General features: G+C 40.6%; 1 protein-coding gene across 2 annotated transcripts in view; it reads left to right on the top strand.

Moving 5' to 3' along the window:
- The first annotated feature begins 2,414 nt into the window (after positions 1-2,414).
- The window catches only part of LOC136706781 (phosphofurin acidic cluster sorting protein 1-like), a 67,048-nt gene continuing 47,902 nt past the window's right edge, over positions 2,415-21,560 (top strand). For both annotated transcript variants that reach the window (XM_066680409.1, XM_066680408.1), the window contains exon 1: positions 2,415-3,476. In XM_066680409.1, coding sequence (XP_066536506.1) covers positions 3,328-3,476 — 149 coding nt within the window. In that variant the 5' untranslated portion in view covers positions 2,415-3,327. The remainder of the gene's footprint in view (positions 3,477-21,560) is intronic.

The following is a 21,560-nucleotide window of genomic DNA, read 5'->3' as shown; positions in this document are numbered from 1 at the left end:
TTTAAACATAATCAGAATTTAATATAAAGCATTAACATATGAAGGTACACTGGTCACTTTGCACAGTAAACAAAATCTCTATTCTTGTGTTAGAGATACTGCAAGCCCTGGTTCCAGTCACATACATTGTAAAGAAATGTTTGATAAAAACCCAGATGGAATTTCCATATAAAGAAGCTAAATTCAGCCACAGGACCAACACAATAGAGCTATGATTGGTTAGTGGATCATTTTCAGTGCTGCAGTGTCACCAACGTGTTGGTAGATTTGTTCGTGGTAAACTTGGATCAGACACTGCAGTGAGGCTGAACTGAAAATAGTCCACCAACCAAAAGCATTCAGTCAACAGCACCCTGTGTCCACTGATGAAGAACTAGGAGACAACCAACCCAAACTGTGCAGCAACAGATGAGCTACTATCTCTGACATCTACTGTCTCTACGTCTACAAGGTGGGTGTGTCTAACATAGTGTACAGAAAGTGCCCACAACGTTCAAAAACTCCTGTAGCACTGCTGTGTCTGATCCAGTCACACACTAAAACACCACTACCACCACATCACTGTCACGCTGTAGCGCTGAGAATAAATACCGCCCACATATTACCGGTTCTGTGTTGGTCCTGACCATAAAAGAACAGGAGAAAAGTATATGAGTGTATGAGTATATGAGCACTTATATGAGTGTAGACAATATATAGGTTTTAAAGGGGTTTTAATGTAATGGCTGATTGGTGTAGGGTGTATGACTAATTTCTAAAGAAGAAAAAAATCCTGTACATAACAGGAAACAGAACAGAAAATTGACTGATTCAAAATACAGTTAGAACAATAGCCTGTGAAATATGTTTTACAAAACACGAGGAAACTGGGGCCAAAAAAGAATTCTTGAGAACAGATCAGTGGAATCATTTAGGCTTATCTACCTCACACTGAGTCTGTGATCAGATGATCAAACCTGTGAATACAGGTCAGGCACATACAAGGGTACAGGAAATGACATCGTTGTTTGCTTAAAAATCTGCAGTCCTTGATGATTCATAAAATGTTGTATCGTTTTTCTTCTCATATTCTTGAATTGCCTTGGTATTCACCATTACATGCGAAGAGCACCCGTGAGAGCTAATTTACATTCCAGTGATCAGCACTGATCTCCAATAGCAACCATGCTTTCCATATTAGAAAGAAAATATCATCTGATGATGATGATGATGTAAAGGTGGGATGATGCATTGCAGGTGAGTCAGTGTGTGCAGTTTAGTTTCAGGGAAATCTGACACACACTGCTGCTTCAGGGTTGGGCTTTACCCCTGAGAGGATTAAGAACACACAGGCAGGTTACTGGCTTTATAGAATTTGATCACTTAGCCATAAATAAATAAAGTAAAACACATACAAATAGATGCATATTTGGATAAAAAACTATTCCAGAAAGAGAAGAGTGCCAAAAAAAAGGTGTGTTTATTTGATATGGCAACGTTTGGAAATAAATAAATCAATAACAATTCATTCATTTCTTGTCTGTTATTGAATATCCAGTTCAGGGTCGTTGTGGATCCGGAGTCTGGGCGCAATGTGGAATCACACACTGGAGGGGGCGCCAGTGCTTCTTAGGGCGACACACACTCACACATATGGACACTTTTAAGCAGCTAATCCACCTGCTATTGTGTGTTTTTGGACTGTGTGACGATTCCGTAGCACCTGGAGGAAACCCACGTAGACATGGCGAGAACACACCAAACTCCTCACACACAGTCACATGAAGCAGAGTAGTATATGGCTGTAAATAATAATTAGGTCTGCCTTGGGCCAATTACATGTTTTGTTTCATCCATCCATTCATTATCTGTAAGCGCTTATCCAGTTCAGGGTCACGGTGGGTCCAGAGCCTACCTTGAATCAATGGGCGCAAGGAAGGAATACACCCTGTAGGGGGCGCCAGTCCTTCACAGGGCAACACACACTCACACATTCACTCACACCTACGGACACTTTTGAGTCGCCAATCCACCTATCAACGTGTTTTTGTTGTGGGTTCAATTCCCGCTCCAGGTGACTGTCTGTGAGGAGTGTGGTGTGTTCTCCCTGTGTCTGCGTGGGTTTCCTCCGGGTGACTGTCTGTGAGGAGTGTGGTGTGTTCTCCCTGTGTCTGCATGGGTTTCCTCCGGGTGACTGTCTGTGAGGAGTGTGGTGTGTTCTCCCTGTGTCTGTGTGTTTTTCCTCCGGGTGACTGTCTGTGAGGAGTGTGGTGTGTTCTCCCTGTGTCTGCGTGGGTTTCCTCCGGGTGACTGTCTGTGAGGAGTGTGGTGTGTTCTCCCTGTGTCTGCATGGGTTTCCTCCGGGTGACTGTCTGTGAGGAGTATGGTGTGTTCTTCCCGTGTCTCTGTGGGTTTCCTCTAGCCATTTCCACTTCAGTTAAAGTAACTGTCAAATCTGTTTCCAGAATTATCTGATATTTACCTAACCAGGTGTTATGTTCCGAATTTCACACATTGACCTTTGTGATGAGACGTCTTACACCACAACATCAGTGTCCGCTAAACCTTCCTGCAGGTCATTTACTGTCATGTTTGCTTTGTATTTTTGGATTTCATACGAGACGTTCTACCTGAGATATTAACTGCCGTTTTTCTTAATGATATCTGAGACCATGGAAATTTCAGACTGAAAGCCATCTGATAACTTTTTGACCTTTCCTTGATGTGTAGGAATCAGTTATGTGTACCTTTGTTTTACATCAGACACTTCCTCAGAGGATTTTACTGTAGCTGAGTGTTAGCACTTGGCTTGAAGCGTCAGAAAATTTGTCATCACCTCCCAATTTCTAATAACAATCCTTGACCTTTCCAACCAGTCTTAACAGGAAAATGAAGGTCTAACAACATAAGTTCATATAAAGGTTAGTCTAAAGTAAATCTAATCTTAAGTAACTAATGAGTTTTCTAAAATTTGTGTAAACATTTACGTAGAATTGTTATACTATTTATTTTGTTTCTCTATCACTCTCTGGCTCTCGCTCTCTCTCTTGCATTAGAGTTTCTTCGTCTCTCTCTCTCTCTCTCTCTCTTAAATTTCCGTTTCCTCTTGTAGCGACTCCTCCTCCTCCTCTCCCCGGCTCTGCAGACTGTAAACACGGACTGGAAGATACCAGCGGTCCGTTCACACCTCCTGACGGACGGACGGAAGAAAAGACGGACGTACGGATGCGTGTCCTCGTCCTGTATCATTAGGGGCTTTTATTTCGGAGCAGCGGAGCTTCGGCACAACTGCCCGCGAACCCCCTCTCCTCGCTTCTCCGTGTCCGTGCTCGTGTGTGAAGCTCCAGCATGGGAGATCGCGGTGGGCTGCCCCGGGCTGGCGGAGCTCCGTCCCCTCAGCCCTCCAAGGCGGTCAACATCAGCTCCAGCCGTCCGGTCCACATGAACCTATACGCCACCTGGGAGGTGGACCGCTCGTCCCCGAGCTGCGTGCCCAGGTAAGGCGCTCTACGGTCGGCTAGAGGAAGAGGGAGAAGTCGCTGTTCGGTTCTTCCTGCCGGATACATGCCCGTTTGAACGCTTCAAATAGCACAGATTGACTACATTGATTACAAAAACATGTTTACACGGGAATGTGACATCTTAGACTTCGTCGTTGAGTTGAGTTTGTGGGATTTTGTGGTCGCTGTGAACACAGAACTGCATGTTTTCCAGAGGCACGATAGGTCAACACTACTTCTTCAAAAACAAAGACAGATACGGGCGGCGAATAACCTGAATGTACCTCGTCCACCCGCGTTAATATACACTTTTCTTCAAAACATACATTTGAGACGTGTTTTAGGTGGAAACTTCTATATATTTTAGCATTTTCTGTCGATATGTCTGAACGCTGCACTCTCGCCAGTAACGTCAAAGCTAGAATACGTTACGCGAACGTTAAAATTCAAAAGCAGAGGCGGTGAACGTCGCCTGTTCACCTGTATAACCGAGTAGTTCGTTTTTAACCCTTTACGGATTCAGATACGTTACATTTTTTGGTTGGTTTGAACGATTCAGTATTTATTTAGTTAATATTGCTTTACTAAATCACAGTCGACATGTCCAGGGTCTAATACTAACTTGGTATATCTGAATATAGCCCGGTGTACTAGCTAAAAGCACCTATGTTAGTGATGTTACCACTGTTTCAGATACACAAGGGTCGTATGCGGTTTTGAACGCAGCTCAAGACAACGGACATGAAGTCTTCAGTCGTTGTAAACAGTAACAAAACGCATAGGGAGGTCTCTGCTGTTTAAATCACACAGTCATCTTTTAATGAAAAACACAGCCAGTCTGTTTAGCAAAGCAAGTCGTTTCCTGAAGGTTGTTTTGAAATGGAGTATATGCTGCCAGAAGGGAATTCCATTGATATTTTTTTAAATGGTTGCTGTTAGTTATGAACAGTCATTTATCCTAAAGTGGCTGCGATGAAAATGTTCTTTTTGTTTTATTTTTTTAATTTTACTGTAGTAGTGATAGGAATCTGGGTCATCATAATTTCTACAACACACATAGTCTATAGCTTACATGGTTTATGAGTTATTATATCTAATGTTAATAATTGTCATTGGTGGTAAAGCTGAAAAAAAATTTGTATGATTTATTATTGATTTATTAGGTATTGAATGATTTAGACGTCTGATTCCTATCGATGTGAGCAATTCTGTCTTAAGTTTTTCCACAATGGCACATTTCACACAAATTTAATGCAGAGATTTAGAGAAATCTTTTCAGTTTGAGAGCCGTTTATCATTTGCAAACTTATGCCTATTTGTTCTAATTATTTCTCAGCATGCACGGAGATAGTGGTGTCTTTACGTGTACATGCCGTCCTGTGTTTAAAGCCTTCAAGTTAAAATTACCTTAGAAGAGCATAAGCCATGAGAATGTGCTGTTGTGTAGGTTTTCAATCATCCAGGTCACTGAATTGTGAAGTTATAGTAACTCAGAATGACTGGTCTGAGGAAAATTTCTGCCTAGTGTTACTGTATTAAAGGAGACTGGACTTTAAGCCTGAAGACTGCTTCTATCTGCTAATATTTTCTTGACTGGACTATGTACTATTATGGACTGTTAGGGCTTTAGATGGGCATTAATACCTCTCACTTTGTCCCGTGTGTGGCTTTGAGGATTGCCGTTAATAATGAATTTGAACTTGTTTTTATTTCACACGGACAGACCCAGCAAACCTGGAACTCACCTCCAGCTGCTTAACTAGAGCTTAATAAGGCTTAATGAGAGATTCCCGACACCCTCGTGTGTTAAAAAGAGACGCAGCGAGGTGTATGTGTGGATGGATGGAAACCGACTGTTGTCATTTGTTAGCAAATGTCCCCAGTGTCTGTTGAATGTTGAACTGTTCAGTTATTGTACATTTGGTTTGTGTGTCAGAAGCTTGTGGGAAAGGGCATGACAGATTTCTAAATAAATGGGAAAAAGCTGGGAGAAGGCAAGAAAAAAATGCCGTATCTGGGGGGAATATTGTGTCGTGACTATTCTTTTATAGTCTTTAGACTGACCGTAGTAATAAAATGCTGTTCTCAATTTGCACTATTCATTCATTCATTATCTGTAACCCTTATCCAATTCAGGGTCGCGGTGGGTCCAGAGCCTACCTGGAATCATTGGGCGCAAGGAGGGAATACACCCTGGAGGGGGCGCCAGTCCTTCACAGGGCAACACAGACACACACACACACATTCACTCACACACTCACACCTCACAGTCGCTAATCCACCTGCAACGTGTGTTTTTGGACTGTGGGAGGAAACCGGAGCACCCGGAGGAAACCCACGCGGACACGGGGAGAACACTCAATTTGCACTAATTGATCTAATATCTCGGAATGTAACTAATCATTTTTTCATGTAATTAACTGCCATTAACATATGTTATTGGATTTTTTAAATGAATTTTCTGTACATTTAAAATACAAGGTTAAAATAATACCGTGAGCTGTTTGAGTTCATATTACCAACATTGCTCTCTATTGCCCTCTAAAGGTGTTATAGCACCAAGTCACTGATTAGAGAACTTGAGCTGATCTTGTGAGACATTTTGTATGCCTCAATATGTGTTCTTTCTCTTTTGTTTTATTTGTGTATTTTGCCCCAAAGCAGCCAATGAATTTGATCCCAGTTCCCATTGTGTTTAATGCAAAATTAACGTGTTTGTGAAATATAAGCCCTGCGCAAAATAAATAGTTAAAATATTATTATAAACAAGTTGTTATGAACCCGTTCTGACAGGTCTAGTAGCACCTGCAAAGTCGGAGTAGCTTTGCTAAAATGCTGTCATAAATCTCTCTTAAACAAAAGCAAATCTTTAGAAAATGTAATTTTGTCAAATTACCTATGTTTTGAATTATTAATTTCCAGTGATGTTTAATTTGAATGCATGTGAAGGAGAACAGTCATGGCAACTGCACTGTTTCACCTCGACTTAATTAACTGCATGTGTGGGAAAACAAAGGTGTGATTTAAAATTAGAATAATGTTTCACATGACGTGCTGAAGGTTCTGTCAAATCTCGACCTCCGGATCGAAAGCTGCACAGAACCTGAAAATATACTTATCTCTCCACCCCAATTGGATTGTGATTGACTACCTGAGCTTGTTTGATTCAGGTGTCAAATTTATTCCCCAGTAGACCAGCTGTCCTCTGTGTTTGGCTGGTATTGATTGGTAAATGAGCAGATCGGTCTTTAGTTGATTGTTGCTACTGGGATTTTTTTTTTTTAACATTGAGTAATGAGAAGTTATGGTGTGGCCTCTTTAAACGCTATGTTATCAGAACAAACTGGCAGGCCGGTGCTTCTGTTCATTTGCATCTGTTCTTCACTGCAGTCTCACATCCTTTTGTTTGCACTGCGACCAATTTCAGCGCATGGCACGAGTCACGCTCCATTCCCCTCCTTTTGATTACACGAGAGCGAGAGAGAGAGAGAGCGAGAGAGCGTGTATGAATGAGGAGATTAGGTGATTAGACAGAGAGGGACATTGGAAGAACAGAGGGAGAGAGAGGCAAAGGTAGGTGAGGGATGGAAGCAAGAGAATGAATGGAGAGGTGAAATAACAACAACGGCCAGTGGATTGTGTGAGTTTTAAAGCAGTACTTTGATGAAAACATTTAATGTATTGCACATTGTACACTGTAGAGAAAATAAACTGCAGCAAGAACGTTCATTAAAAACATGTATCTCCAAAAATAGCAACTTTACTGGAGAACAAACCTTTAACTTTCATTCATTCATTGTCTGTAACATCGTATCCAGTTCAGGGTCGCGGTGGGTCCGGAGCCTACCTGGAACCGCCAGGCCCGTTTGTGCTGGTGTCTGCAACACGTTCACAGGAACCTGAGCATGTGGAGGAATGTTGTGTTCAGCAATGAGTCCAGATTCTGCCTACGACAGTTGGGTCGTAGGGTCAAAGTGTGGAGAAGACTCTGAGAACGCTATGCTGATTGCTGCACTGATAGAGTAACATCTTTTGGTGGAGGCAGTGTGATGGTGTGGGGTGGCATCTCCCTCACTGGAAAAACGAGGCTTGGGGGTAATCTCAATGCAGAGAGATATCGAGATGGAATTCTGCAACCAGTGGCAATCTCATATCTCCACAGTCAGGGGCCGAAGTCTATCCTCCAAGATGACAACACTCACCCTCATATTCTGGAGATACGGGCTTACAACAAATGCTGGTTGAGGAATGGGATGCCATCCCACAGCAGTGTGCGATCAGGCTGGTGATCAGCATGATGAGGAGGTGGAGGTTGTTGTGGCTGTGTATGGTTCTTCCACACACTACTGAGTCTCCTGTTTGTTAAATTAATACATTTTTAAATTGCCAATATGTCTTGTTCCTTACAAATGTGGCACCGTTTAAAGGGAAATTAACAGGCTTTCCAACGGTATAAGATTAATTGGCAAGAAGCATTGTTACAACAAAGAAATAATCTACCAAACACAGATTTCCTTACTTCTTGAGTTTAGTTTTGGAGCAGTTTTATTGATCCATTGATCACCATTGAAATTGAAGGCCCGCTGCTGTTTTCAAACGATGTGTAAACTTAAAAATCCACAAAAATGGAGATGCATGTTTTTAATTGGAAAACGACAAAATATGAAATCTCTTAACATTTTATATTGGGAATTTTTTTTAATGGTACTTTATTCAAATTTAATCTAGAGCCATTTGCACTCACAGAACGATGTATAAATTAAATTGTTCTTTAACTGGTTTATTAGTTCTTTCTCCATGGTGGTGAAACTACTGTATTGTTAGTGAGGCTTGTGCTTTAAACAATGCTAACTAGTAATAATTAGTTAATTATCATGCATGCCCTGACTGATGGACTACAGTTAGGCTGAAATGGTGTACAATAGACTGTGGTCAGTTTATATATATATATATATATATATATATATAATTTTGTTGTTGTTTTTTTTGCTTGCAAATAGAATTCCTGTTTTGTAACTGATTGTTGTTCAGCTTGCATTGGATTTGCTGTTGCTTTCTGATGGAGGTTTTGCAACAAAGAGGAGGGGACACATCACTAGTTTAAATGTTGCTCAATTTAAGTGCAGGCTGTGGCAAGCTTTACAAGATGTGCCCAGAGTATGTATTACAGCAGAGACACACTGCTTGAGACATATCATCATTCACATGTGCAAACATGGACAGTGGAGGCTGGTAAAGAAGAAAGGAAAAAAGTGAGTGGCTTCATCACTATAAAAATAATTGCCACTGCAGTAAGGTAGAGAGAGAGAGAGAGGGAGGCATCTATCTCTTTCACCCAATCAATATTCAGGTCCCACTGTCTGCAGGCCCTGCTCAAACAATACCTTTCTTTTAAAAGCGTGAATCTGCCCTCAAGCCTTTTCTGTAGTTATAGTTCTGCAGCAGGTTTACTGTGGGCAAAGAAGCCCTGGCTATGTCTTTGAGGACTGTGGGGCTTTTTAAAAATCCAATTATGGGTTATCTTAACATTATAAAATCGAGTTAGGGCAGACCGTACATGAGTGCCTGACACTGTTGAGCTCGGCTTAATGCATAGATACCTAGAGAGTGATATTATTTGTCCTGAGGGATTGTAACATATTTTAATCTATTCATTGAATAATATATATTTTTTATAGTAATGAAATATATTATCCTTGCCTAAACTTAAAAAAAAAAATCCAAAATTGTTAAAAAACTATTATTAAAATTTAAAAAAAATGTGGTCATTCCTGCCTCTGCAAATGTCACATGTTCATAGGGAAGTACCACGACACATCACAGTATGCAAATTAGTGAGCCTTTTCAGTGATTTTCTCGTTATGTCGTACTCTTACTGGAGGATTGTGTTAACCTGTATTTTCTCACCACATTCCACAACTGCATTTGTCTCTTTGCAGCATGAGCATAGCTGTATTACAGGAAATTAAATAAACACTGAAGCAGAATCATCATCTGCAGCACCACTTGCATTTTTTTATTTCAACCAAAGTGTATTTATCCTTTATTTATGGCTCTCTTACTACCATTTTTTATGGAAGCTACTGTCAATAATCAAAATACACAGTTAAAAAAACCTTCTTGTACAGCAACATAATTATCTCACAGTCATGTATATTACGCATTGATTTAGCTAATGTTAGTATTTCAAATTTAAAACTGAAAAATGGAGACTACATAATGCTTTTTTTTTTCTCTTTCTCTCAGTTGTAATGTAGCGCCTATGATAAAACATTTCTGTAAAACATAGAGTAAACAATAGAAAATTAGAACTAAGCATTATTCAGAAATACATCATGGCTAACATGACCTGACTGCATCAAATTTCAGCCTTTGTTCCCACACCAGACCCTCAACTTTCTGTCAGATTAGCATTAGCTAAAGCTCCTGACGTGACACTTTTGTTTATATCACTCCAACACCTATTGCTCCCATTCAAACACCTCTCTCAGATTGAGTTAAAAATACATTCGTGTACATAGTGTAATAGTGGTTAACCCGAATCATTCCTCATCTGTGGTGAGCAGAGCTGCTGACTTGCAAGCTAAGCTAATGAAAATAAGCACTATTCTCCCAGTTAGCCTTACTATCTAGCATTTAAATTTGCAACAGCATTTACTTATTTTGTTAGTGTAAACAAACTGAATGTGTTGATTAAAATTTTGGAATGCAGGATGATACAAATGAAATGTTTTTACAGGGCTTACTACACATTTTTGACAGTTTGACAGTTATTTTTTTTTGTTTTGTTTAAAGAACTGGATTTATTACTGTTGTCACTTCTGTTCTTTGTGTGAATGTATCAGAACAGTACCCAAATTTTTACTTTTTATTTTTGCTTTACCAAAAATTGTATAGAATTGAAATACTGTTTTTAAATTTTTTAATTTTAACATTATTTTCTAAAATCACTTTTGTTATTTATCAGGTCATGACATAATTTGTAATTTCTTGCTGCTGTTTACACTGAATCAAAATTTAATTTGGACCAGTGGAAGTGATTCAAAATCGCTTAAAATACACTGTTAACTTCGGTTAGAATTTTTCTTCTGTAAGTTTCTTTTTTGGAAGTACCAGGATTTGTCCAGATAGACACAATATTTTATCCATAATGTTAACTTATTACTCACTAATATTATAAGCCATTATCACAGCATAACTGGTTATTTCAACATAATTTGCTTGTAGATTAAGCTTATGTGAGCTCCAGCTAATGCACTGTCTGGTTTTAGCCTGTATTTCTCCACAACACGACTGTTTATTTGTCTGTCATGTTCAAAAAATTCAGATTTAATCACAGTTCATGGTTAGAATATTTTCAGACTTTCTTCCTACCTTCATGTCTTGAGCAAGGTATGGGAGATTCCTATGACTCAGGCAGTCAAGGTGTTTGTTTCTCACAGGGAATGTTCATCTGACTACAGCTCTGTTATTGACTGCGGGTGCTTTTTAGCTTTAGATTTACAGTTTCATTTTCTTTGGGCTCCTACAGTTCTCTAGTTCTTTCTCTCTTGCTCTCACACACCCGCAGACTGTCACTCACATTGTAGTTAAGCCAAAGCCTCTGACATCTTTTATTCCCTTTCAGGAGATTTTTTCCCTTTGTTTTCAGTCACACTCCCACCTGGAAAGTGACACAAACGAGTATAAAAATATTCCAGCAGTCCAGTGTGAAACTTCAGATGCGTACAACTGAACTTTGAGGTTATTTTAAACAGTGCAGTACTGAGGCCTTGGTAATGCTTTCATATTTATTTTGAGCATTTTATGGATGCTTCTTACTGGAAACATTTGTGTCAAACCAAAACAATCTTATCCCTTAAGCCTACACATTACACAATGACCCATTTTCTCACGCAGAAATCTCATACTGTATATTACCACTCAAACGCTTATTCCAAAAAAGTACAAATCTGATCTTTCCCTGATGAGACTTAGATCTGCTTTAGATTACGTTCATATACCCGAGATTTTGTTAATGATCGCATAGTGTTTAATCAAATCGGATTTGGAAATTTTCACTGTTGGATTTAAGTCTTATTCTTAACAGTACAGCGCAGAATCGGACAGCACCCTTTAAATGCATAATGTAGGGTAAAGTCAATGGAAGATGAGAAGAAAAAGGTAAAATAATAATCATAACAACTAAGGAAGACATCAGATAAACAGTACGGACTGTATATACCAAGCTTTCATTTTCAAGTGCTTGGAAAGCATAAAGCTCAACAGTTGCTTTCAGTATGATTAAAAATCTATTGTGAGTAGATAACTGAGGAGGGGCAATGAAAGGACAGAACTGTCAAGAGATGGTTACTGAGAAAAGGAAATGGAGGGCAAAGAAACAAAGCAGCCGGTTGTGTTCTGAGAACAGTTTAATGGCCAGGGCCCAATTCTCATCATCGTGGAATGTGTTTTGGATTATTTTCATTATGAGAAGTAGGAATTATAACCAACTTCTAAGATTTAATTTTGGAGGTGTGGAAAATTGGATGAATTCAATAAATTAATTTTTTCTCTCTTAAATCATCCTTCAACTGTGCTTGTGAAAGTTGTGCAATAGCATGTGTTGTTCTAGTATATATATTTATGTATTATTAATTGAATTAAATATTATAGATATGTAACAGTGCAGAGCACTTTGGTGGATGGTCTTTGGTGGATGTCTTGATGTTGTGAAAACAAACAGCTTCTTGGTAATATAAACAGGAAACAGGAAATGAATTGTATTTAAAAGCATCTAGTGCATTGCAAACCTGGAGGTTGTGGGTTCGATTCCCGCTCCGGGTGACTGTCTGTGAGGAGTTGGTGTGTTCTCCCCGTGTCCGCGTGGGTTTCCTCCGGGTGCTCCGGTTTCCTCCCACAGTCCAAAAACACACGTTGCAGGTGGATTGGTGACTCGAAAGTGTCCGTAGGTGTGAGTGTGTGAGTGAATGTGTGTGTGTCTGTGTTGCCCTGTGAAGGACTGGCGTCCTTCCAAAAACTGTTGTATTCCCGCCTTGCGCCCGATGATTCCAGGTAGGCTCTGGACCCCCCGCGACCCTAAAATTGGATAAGCGGTTACAGATAATGGATGGATGGATAGTGCATTGCAGTATCATCCAGAAAATAGGAGAATTTTTTATGGGGATAATCTTGAGTTGCAAATCTTTCACCAGGACTGAACCGGAAAATATTTCACCCAGATGCATTGAAACTCTGCAGGACGCAGCATGCACTGTGCAGTGGTGAAAGATTGAAGGAAGGGAATGTGTGTCCTGGCATGTATTGAATTTTTGTTCCTCTGCTGTGGTTTTGTGAACGGATTAACATGTCTGACAGGAGTATGATCACGGTGGACATCTCTCCTGACCGAGGGTCGGTGTAGAGCTACAGAAAGACTACTGACACAAGGACTTACTGTCACTTGGCGGATTCTCAGAGATGTTAACAAACATATTCTCTTTGAACTGTCTTTTGCTATATTGACTATATTAACTGTAACTTGATTGTTTTGGTTCTTGAAAGGCATTTTATTAATGTGATGTATTATTATTATTATGATTAATAAGGTATAAAGATGTTGAAACTGATTTATCTGCTTTTTTTGTACTTCTCTTAAGAAGGGGTCAGATTCTTCCCCCTCTGACAGTGTTATATTAGTGTATTGTAGAATAGTTACATTGTTATAGATCTTCATTCATTCATTCATTATCTGTAGCCGCTTATCCGGGGTCGTGGGGGGTCCAGAGCCTACCTGGAATCATTGGGCGCAAGGCGGGAATACACCCTGGAGGGGGCGCCAATCCTTCACAGGGCAACACACACACTCACATTCACTCACACACTCACACTATTGAGTCGCCAATCCACATACCAACGTGTGTTTTTGGACTGTGGGAGGAAACTCATGCAGACACAGGAAGAACACACCACACTCCTCACAGACAGTCACCCAGAGGAAACCCACGCGGACATGGGGAGAACACACTACACTCCTCACAGACAGTCACCCGGAGCGGGAATCGAACCCACAACCTCCAGGCCCCTGGAGCTGTGTGACTGCGACACTACCTGCTGCGCCACCGTGCCGCCATGTTTTAGATCTACTGTTATTTATTTGTGTTTAATCCTTAACTTTCAGTGATGGCATTACTCCAGAGGAATTTAGATGGTGATTATGGCATCTGATGACAGATTGCAGTACACCACAGGAAGTGTAGAGGGCAGTGTAGCAACTTTTAATTTCATTGCACCATAATAAAAAAAAATCACTTGTTGAAAAATGATTACAGTGACACAGGATGAGTAATGACATTAGTCAAAACAATAGATGATAAGTCAATATTTGACAAGTTCACTGACTGTATTAATAGTCCTCAGTCCTCTAAACAGAATGTCAGCAATCACAAAGGGCATGTTGCTGTATCTAAAACCCAAAGCTGTCTTGGCTTTGTCTTTAAACTCCACCCCCCTACCCCAATTTTCAAGCAGGTTATTAAACTTGTTATGAAGTTTCAGGCTGCTGGCTTGGTGTGTGTCAATGTTTTCTGTTCCTATTTCTATTCCTACTCATTCATTCTGCTGTTTAATCAGTCGCTACCATTTACACTCTGCCTTTGTGAAGATGCTCGAGTTGCCAGGCCTACTGTGAGCTTTGAGGGGTTTGGCATGGGGTGTCTTCAATGGTATCATCATTCATCTACCTCGTTTTCCATTCTTATTTTCATTCTCACTTTTCAATTCTGTTTATTATTCTGTTTACATTAAATTGTGTACTACACTGTCCTCTTTTATTTGAAGCAGAAACCCTACAATTGATTACAATTTCTTACTACTTCAAAAAGCTAAAGCTTCAAAATATCACAGAATGTAACCAGTAGCACTCACACACAAGATATTAATCTTGCAACACACTGACCTACTAACACACTGACTTCACAGATCTATTATGGGTCTGAATTTCTAACAATAATAAAGTATTACTTCAAATGGGACAGTTTTCTTAGGCATCGCTGACCTCACAGAGGTTTCAACACACTACTCTGTACGTAGACTCTTTCCATTGGTTTTCTTCTCTCTCCCCTCTCTGTTTTTCTGTCCTTTAGTCTGCATGCAGTCCTGTCTGTTCAATAAATTATTAAAGTCCCGCTGAACTGCACTAAAGAAGAAGCAGGATCTGTATATACTTCACCTTACATGGCGTCTGAAGAGGAGGACGTTTATTTCGGTTTCACTGAAAGCTCTGCTGATTGGCTGTCACCAGTGGATGAGCACATAGTTAGAAATTCTGAAACACTCTTAAGATTTATGTCAGTCTTGCACTATCCGTGTCACTGTGGAATAACTGCCTCAGTCCTGGTCCTCCTGCTTATCAGTGGAGTTGCTGAGTCACTGAAGAAAGCTTCAGATTATGACACCACTGTGAAGATAACGTCATGGCCTTTAGTTCAGTACCACTCTAGAGTCTCTTCACTTTCTCTGACACTTTGATCAGCTGTTAAGGCCAGAGCACATCCCCCGAAATGTATGCACCAAACACCAAAATGCTAGGATTCGTAGTAGTCTTTTTAATGTCCATTGAAACATTTGGTGAAAGTGAAGAGTCACCAGCTTGCAGATTGGTGAGCTCTGGCTTTAATGGTTGATTATTATACATTATTTAATGTTATTTTTTATATTATAGGCAACATTTAAGTGCAGCTACAGGGTCCTGCGGTGGTAGGTTCAAACCTCACCTTGGGACACTGTCTGTTGTCCACTGTCTGCGTGGGTTTCCTCAGGGTGCTCTCAATTTCCTCACACAGTCCAAAAACAGTGCTGGTAGGTGGATTGGCTTTGTGACATTACCCACAGGTGTCAGTGTGTGAGTGGATGGGTGAATGTGAGATGCCCTGTGAAGGACTGGCGACCTGTAAGTCATGTGTTCCTGCCTTGTGACTAATGTTTCTTGGTAGGCTCTACATCCACCGTGACCATGAAATTGAATGAATGAGTGATTATATTAATATTCTTTTAAGTATATGAATATACCTGGGGTGTTGTTTTTATCGTCTCTTGCCAGCCTTTCTGGAACCTGCAGCTCTTGACCATCAGTTATTATTTCCCCCTGGCTGCTTCTCTAGGCATGGGCATTTTTTAATTTTATTTAATTTTTTACAAAAACACCTCCTCTGGAACTTACTGAAAAAAAATACATTTTATGACGCATTACGTCGTTTCAAATCGCTCTGATGCCAGACATTTAAATCCTTTATGAGCAGAGTTAAATAATATATAGAGCATGGACTAAATGTGTGTGAGTGTGTTGGTGTTGTAGTGTGTGATCCCTTCATCTGTTGCCTTGCCACGTCTTGCACTGATATTGAGCAACTTCCAGACCTCATGACTCTCTCTCTCTCTCGCTCTCTCTCCCTCTCCCCATCTATATTCCAAAACCCACACCAATAACACTGTAATCAGGTCATTGTTATTGAGACATTGCCCTTATGCGATTCTGAAATCACAGAAGGCACTAAAACACAAATGAGTCTCTAAACAAGATTTTACTGTAAGCATCCGTTGCTCCAAATGAGTTTCTGTGGCGTTTATTATATTCAGCATCTTATTCGAGTATCAAAAACAGCTTGTTCTAAATCTAATTTTGCAAATGCTTATGTTCTATTATGGTTTGCACTATTTTTGGAAACCTTCTTGTCCAGCGTGTCTTCTGTAATCGAGGGTATAAATAGATAGCTTTTAAAATGTTAGGGGCTTTATGTCCTGAACATCTTGACATTGAGCAAGGTGAGCTGCAGACCCATTTTATTTCAAGCATTTCTATAGAGATTGCCTAGGCATAATTGATCATCTGTGTCCACGATGGGTTCACTTTAAAGGCTAAGCACCACTTAATGGACCTCCATGAATATTTCACATTATTGTAGTTACTGACAGATATAAGTATGAATTAAAATGAAAATAGCAGCTTAATTTGCTTTAAAACTGACAATTTTATTAAATTGACGGAAAAACCCGAGCTCGCTACGGAAATTCTCGAACGCAACCGTGACGTCACTGGTGGACAACAGCTGAACAACGCCGTGGTAAAACACCATTATGACTGACTGTTATGACAGTATCTAGCTAAATAACCAACATTATTCATGACAATAGCCTAGCAATGAGCTAAACTCACATTTAGAGGTACCGTTATTCTTGTAAATGTGATCGAAGTCGAACTCGAATTCATCTGACACTATAAACCTCCGTAATGCAGCTACGTAGCCGAGTATAATCTGAGACACCGAGTTTAGCGAGTCAAGCTAACGTTAACTAACACCAACTAAAACAGGCGAAGTGAGTGTCCTTACCCTGTTTACCTCCATGTTACAGAGGCTCTTCAACACCTTTCGTTGGTGTCCTTACATGCCCATATTGTTGGAAAAGAGCCAGTGATGAGCTACAGATAACGGAGTGAGCGGATGGTCCTTTCCAAAGTGCCCGTTTAAAGTTGACAAATTTAGTCCATTTTCTGGATATTTTGGGATCTTTGGGCCATTTGTTCACAGATGTCCCACTGTACATTGAATGATTGCAGCCAAAAACAACACACCTTTTTGTAGTTTTGCATTAAATTAAGTGCAGCTTCTAGAGTTGTTGTCCACCATCTACGTCACAGGCAAGACTCCTATTAGAGTTTCCGAACACCGTGGGGGGGGCAACGGTCTTTTAAACCTTATTCCTTCAATTAGTAAGAAATAACATGTTTTCTGACTATCAATAAACACAAGTTAGGAACTCAAATTCCACTGTATTTATTAGTTTGACACGTTCATATCGCTGGTGCTTAGCCTTTAATGTAGCTGAAAAAAAATTGTGGTGTATTAGTGTGCATGTGGTGTTCTCCAGATTTCAATAAAACAGTACTTAAAATGGCTTTGAGAGACATTTTAATAGACACTACTTCACCTTCTTTTCACTTTGCCGTTTATAATTTCTTCCACAGTAGATACATGTAACATGCATCAACAAGGATCCGAGCGACTTTGATAAGGGCTAAATTGTAAAGGCTGGAAGTCTGGATCAGAGCATCTCCAACCAGCAGGACTCCTTTGGTGTTTCTGGTATGCAGTGGTTAGTCTTAGGAATGTGCCGTTTAGTCAAATTTTATAATAGCCTTATACAGCACAGTGTTTCAGTACATCAGGTGTTTTCAAATGTAGTTATATGTTATTGTCACATTATGTAGCAGTGCAGTTTCTGTGCACACTCTTGTCCATATCATTCAGCCCTATTAGGAGCAACTCAAGCAACTCATGCCTTGACTACAGTACTTAAGGCCTGTCTGTGTCCACTAGCTGCTGCCTTTGTCCTTTTTCTTTCTCTCCACTATTACTCATTCTCTCTCCCTCACACTCTCTCTCTCTCTCTCTCTTGCCTTGCCCTATCTTCTCATGCGTCCAACTCGTCATCTCTAAACAGGATTAATACAGGACTCAGCTCGTTAGCCGTTAATCGTTTTAATGAAGGAGCCGCACGTGAGTGTGACACGGTTACTTTCTTTAACTTTAAAAGCCATCCCTGAATTATCAGATACATCTCGACTGCACCTTATTTAGGCTTGAGTGTGCATGAGAGTTTGACGTTCCTGGTGAGTCCCTCTTTATCTACAGTGTTGAGTGACGCGCAGAAACATCTACAGAATGGAGCACGTAGCCTAGGGGGGGTGTGTTTGCATCGAATTTTTCTTATCTATTCATAACAGATCCCCCAGAAACTCATCTGTGTCTCCTCAGTCGAAGGTCTTGAGGCCTTGTCACTCATAGGAGCCCTGTGTGTGTGAGAAATATTAATATATCCTAATATTAGGGCTTTTTTTTTTTAAGTTGGGACATTGTGTGAAACTGATTTTGTGTAGAAAAATCATCTGATTTTTATTGATTTTTTAAAAATTGAAAAGTAACAAAGGAAAGAGATTTCACTGAAGAACTGACTTTAATTTTGTAAATATAAGCAAATAATTTAAGCACTTTTTGCCTGCAGCACACTTTGATGTTTGGAAAGAGCCAGAATACGAATAAAACTTTATAGAATGAGCAAGAGTTTTATTTGAGTTTTATAAACATTCTGTAATAAGCTGAGAGTTGGATGTAGGTGAGGGGACCTTCATTGGGTGCAGAAGCGGCTTCCACTCTTTCCAGGGGCTTCGAGAATTACTATTTATGATTACGTATGTTCTTAATATGGAATAATTTACTGTGGGGTGACTATAGCCTGCTGTATAGAGAGCTGAAGTGTTTGAAATATAATCTTCCTAAAAACAAAGTCTTATCGTCTTGTGGCTGAATGCAGTGAGATCCTCACAGCAGTGTTCAGACATTTGAATATTCACCTTGTGGAAGAGAAGTTTACTGCAGCCAAAAGAGACAAACCTCTCCGGATACCTTTTGACTTCAGAGGGTGTATAGTTTATGCTCGACCCCGTGTCCTGACACTGTAATAAAACAAGTATGTACGTGTCGGGTTAGCCGTGCATAAACACTTCAGTCTTTAACCAAGTTCCCCTGTGCTGTATTATATTTTATAGTCAGCGTGAGGACGGCTAACGGGGCCAAAGACAAGGCTTATCTCCTTTTTAACTGTGTGTGGTGGATGAAATGGAGAGAGCCTCAGGGCTGTGTGCGTGTTTGGGGAGGTTGTCTGTGGGGGTTGTGTGTGTGAGGAAGCGAAGTAACACACTCGTCCTTCCTGCTAGCGCTTCCTGAACAGAGGACAGGAGCAAGGGATGGTGCGGATACAGAAGAGAGGAGGGAGGGATGACACACACTGCGCAGTCACTTCACTCTAACACCTCCTCATAGACAGCTGGACGTGTGTGTCTGGTGGCTGCGTGTGTTTGAGAGAGAGAAAGTGAGAGCTTACTTTGCAGACGTGGTTTTTGCAAAGGCCACTTTATTATAGCACAATGGCTACTGGGCACTGATTTAGCTCCGTTGTAGGCCTTATTTGATTTCAAGACTCTACTTTCAGCACAAACGTGTGTGTGTGTGTGTCTGTGTGCATATCACTAATGTCTTTAATATGGTGCAGCAGGTAGTGTCGCACTTACACATCTCCAGGGACCTGGTTCGAGTCCCGCTCTGGGTGACTGTCTGTGAGGAGTGTGGTGTGCTCTCCCTGTGTCTGTGTGGGTTTCCTCCGGATGACTGTCTGTGAGGAGTTGGTGTGTTCTCTCTGTGTCTGCGTGGGTTTCCTCCGGGTGACTGTCTGTGAGGAGTGTGGTTTGTTCTCCCTGTGTCTGCGTGGGTTTCCTCCAGATGACTCTCTGTGAGGAGTTGGTGTGTTCTCTCTGTGTCTGCGTGGGTTTCCTCCGGGTGACTGTCTGTGAGGAGTGTGGTTTGTTCTCCCTGTGTCTGTGTGGGTTTCCTCCGGGTGACTGTCTGTGAGGAGTGTGGTGTGTTCTCCCTGTGTCTGCGTGGGTTTCCTCCGGGTGACTGTCTGTGAGGAGTGTGGTTTGTTCTCCCTGTGTCTGCGTGGGTTTCCTCCGGGTGACTGTCTGTGAGGAGTGTGGTGTGTTCTCCCTGTGTCTGCATGGGTTTCCTCTGGGTGACTGTCTGTGAGGAGTGTGGTTTGTTCTCCCTGTGTCTGCGTGGGTTTCCTCCGGGTGACTGTCTGTGAGGAGTGTGGTGTGTTCTCCCTGTGTCTGTATGGGTTTCCTCTGTATGCTCCGGTTTTCTCCCACAGTCCAAAAACACACGTTGGTAGGTGGATTGGCGACTCAAATGTGTGCGTAGGTGCGAGTGAGAGTGACTGTGTGTGAAGGACTGGCGCCCCCTCCAGGGTGTATTCCCGCCTTGTGCCCAATGATTCCAGGTAGGCTCTGGACCCACTGCGAGCCTGAACTGGATAAGTGGTTACAGATAATGAATGAATGAAAGATCACTGACCAACAGCATGTTTCAATATGAAGCTAAAATAAATAATTAATTTATTATTTATTATTATCATTTTAATTATTTATTTATTCATATTCGTTAACAACATCCTGATTGAGGTCTAAATGTTTGCAAAACCTGCATGGAATCACTGGGCGCAAGGAAGTAGCACCAATTTATTGCAGTGTGCAAATGCAATTAGTCCTGTTCAGTTGGATTTGGTGCACTGCAGAATTTATATAATGTTCAAAAGCATTATATCATTTATAATAAAAACATCATGGCATCATATTGTTCTTATATAGCCATGTGCTAACTACATTGTAGTTTGTTGTGCCTGTCTGTTGTACCTACTTTACGGCTCTCCACAATTGTTCCCTGGCTGGTTTTTCACTATAAAGCTCCCAAATCCTGAAATACAGCCGGTGACGTCACAAAACACTGTCTCTAATGGGAGGCGTAAGCTTTCATAAACCACAACAACAGTGGCTGTAACATTTAAGCACTGTTTACTCCTCGTATGAACAGCGTTCTCCACCTGAGTTCAGACAGATCAGATGAGTTTTTCTTTGTTCCTTATTGCCCTGTCTGGTTCTCGCTGGATTCTTTCATCAACCACAAGCGTTTGAAACTCTTCAAAAACAATTGCTTAATTTTGCAAGTTGCTGTTGTTGTGAGTCAGAAAAAAACAAATGTGACGTCTGTTAGAGGTAGGACTCACAGGGCATGTCACGATACGATATTATCACGATACATTGCCCACCATAACGATGATATTACAATACCGTTATACTGCAATACTCTGTATATTCTGATACATCACAAAGAGGATATAATATTCCAAAATAAGCAAATATCAGTTTATGTATTTATTAATGTCAGTTTCACAAAATTGGACACCCAATATGAAACAATGTACAACTGAGTGCCTACATTTTATAAATATATTGATATGTGGCATCAAATATCGATAATGTATTGCAAACCAAAATATTACATTCGATATTTTGTCCCACGCCTAGTCTCTTGCTTGGAAATTTTACAAATGGCTATTTTATCCTGGGTATCTGCATTTCGTGATGATCTTTCTAGCCAATCGGCACTCAGCAAGGTTTACGTGTCACATTTAGTCCCGTGGTTCACTTGGAAA

The sequence above is a fragment of the Hoplias malabaricus genome, chromosome 9 (genome assembly GCF_029633855.1).
Source record: "Hoplias malabaricus isolate fHopMal1 chromosome 9, fHopMal1.hap1, whole genome shotgun sequence".
NCBI classification, from domain to species: domain Eukaryota; kingdom Metazoa; phylum Chordata; class Actinopteri; order Characiformes; family Erythrinidae; genus Hoplias; species Hoplias malabaricus.
This window is presented reverse-complemented; position numbering and strand designations above follow the sequence as displayed.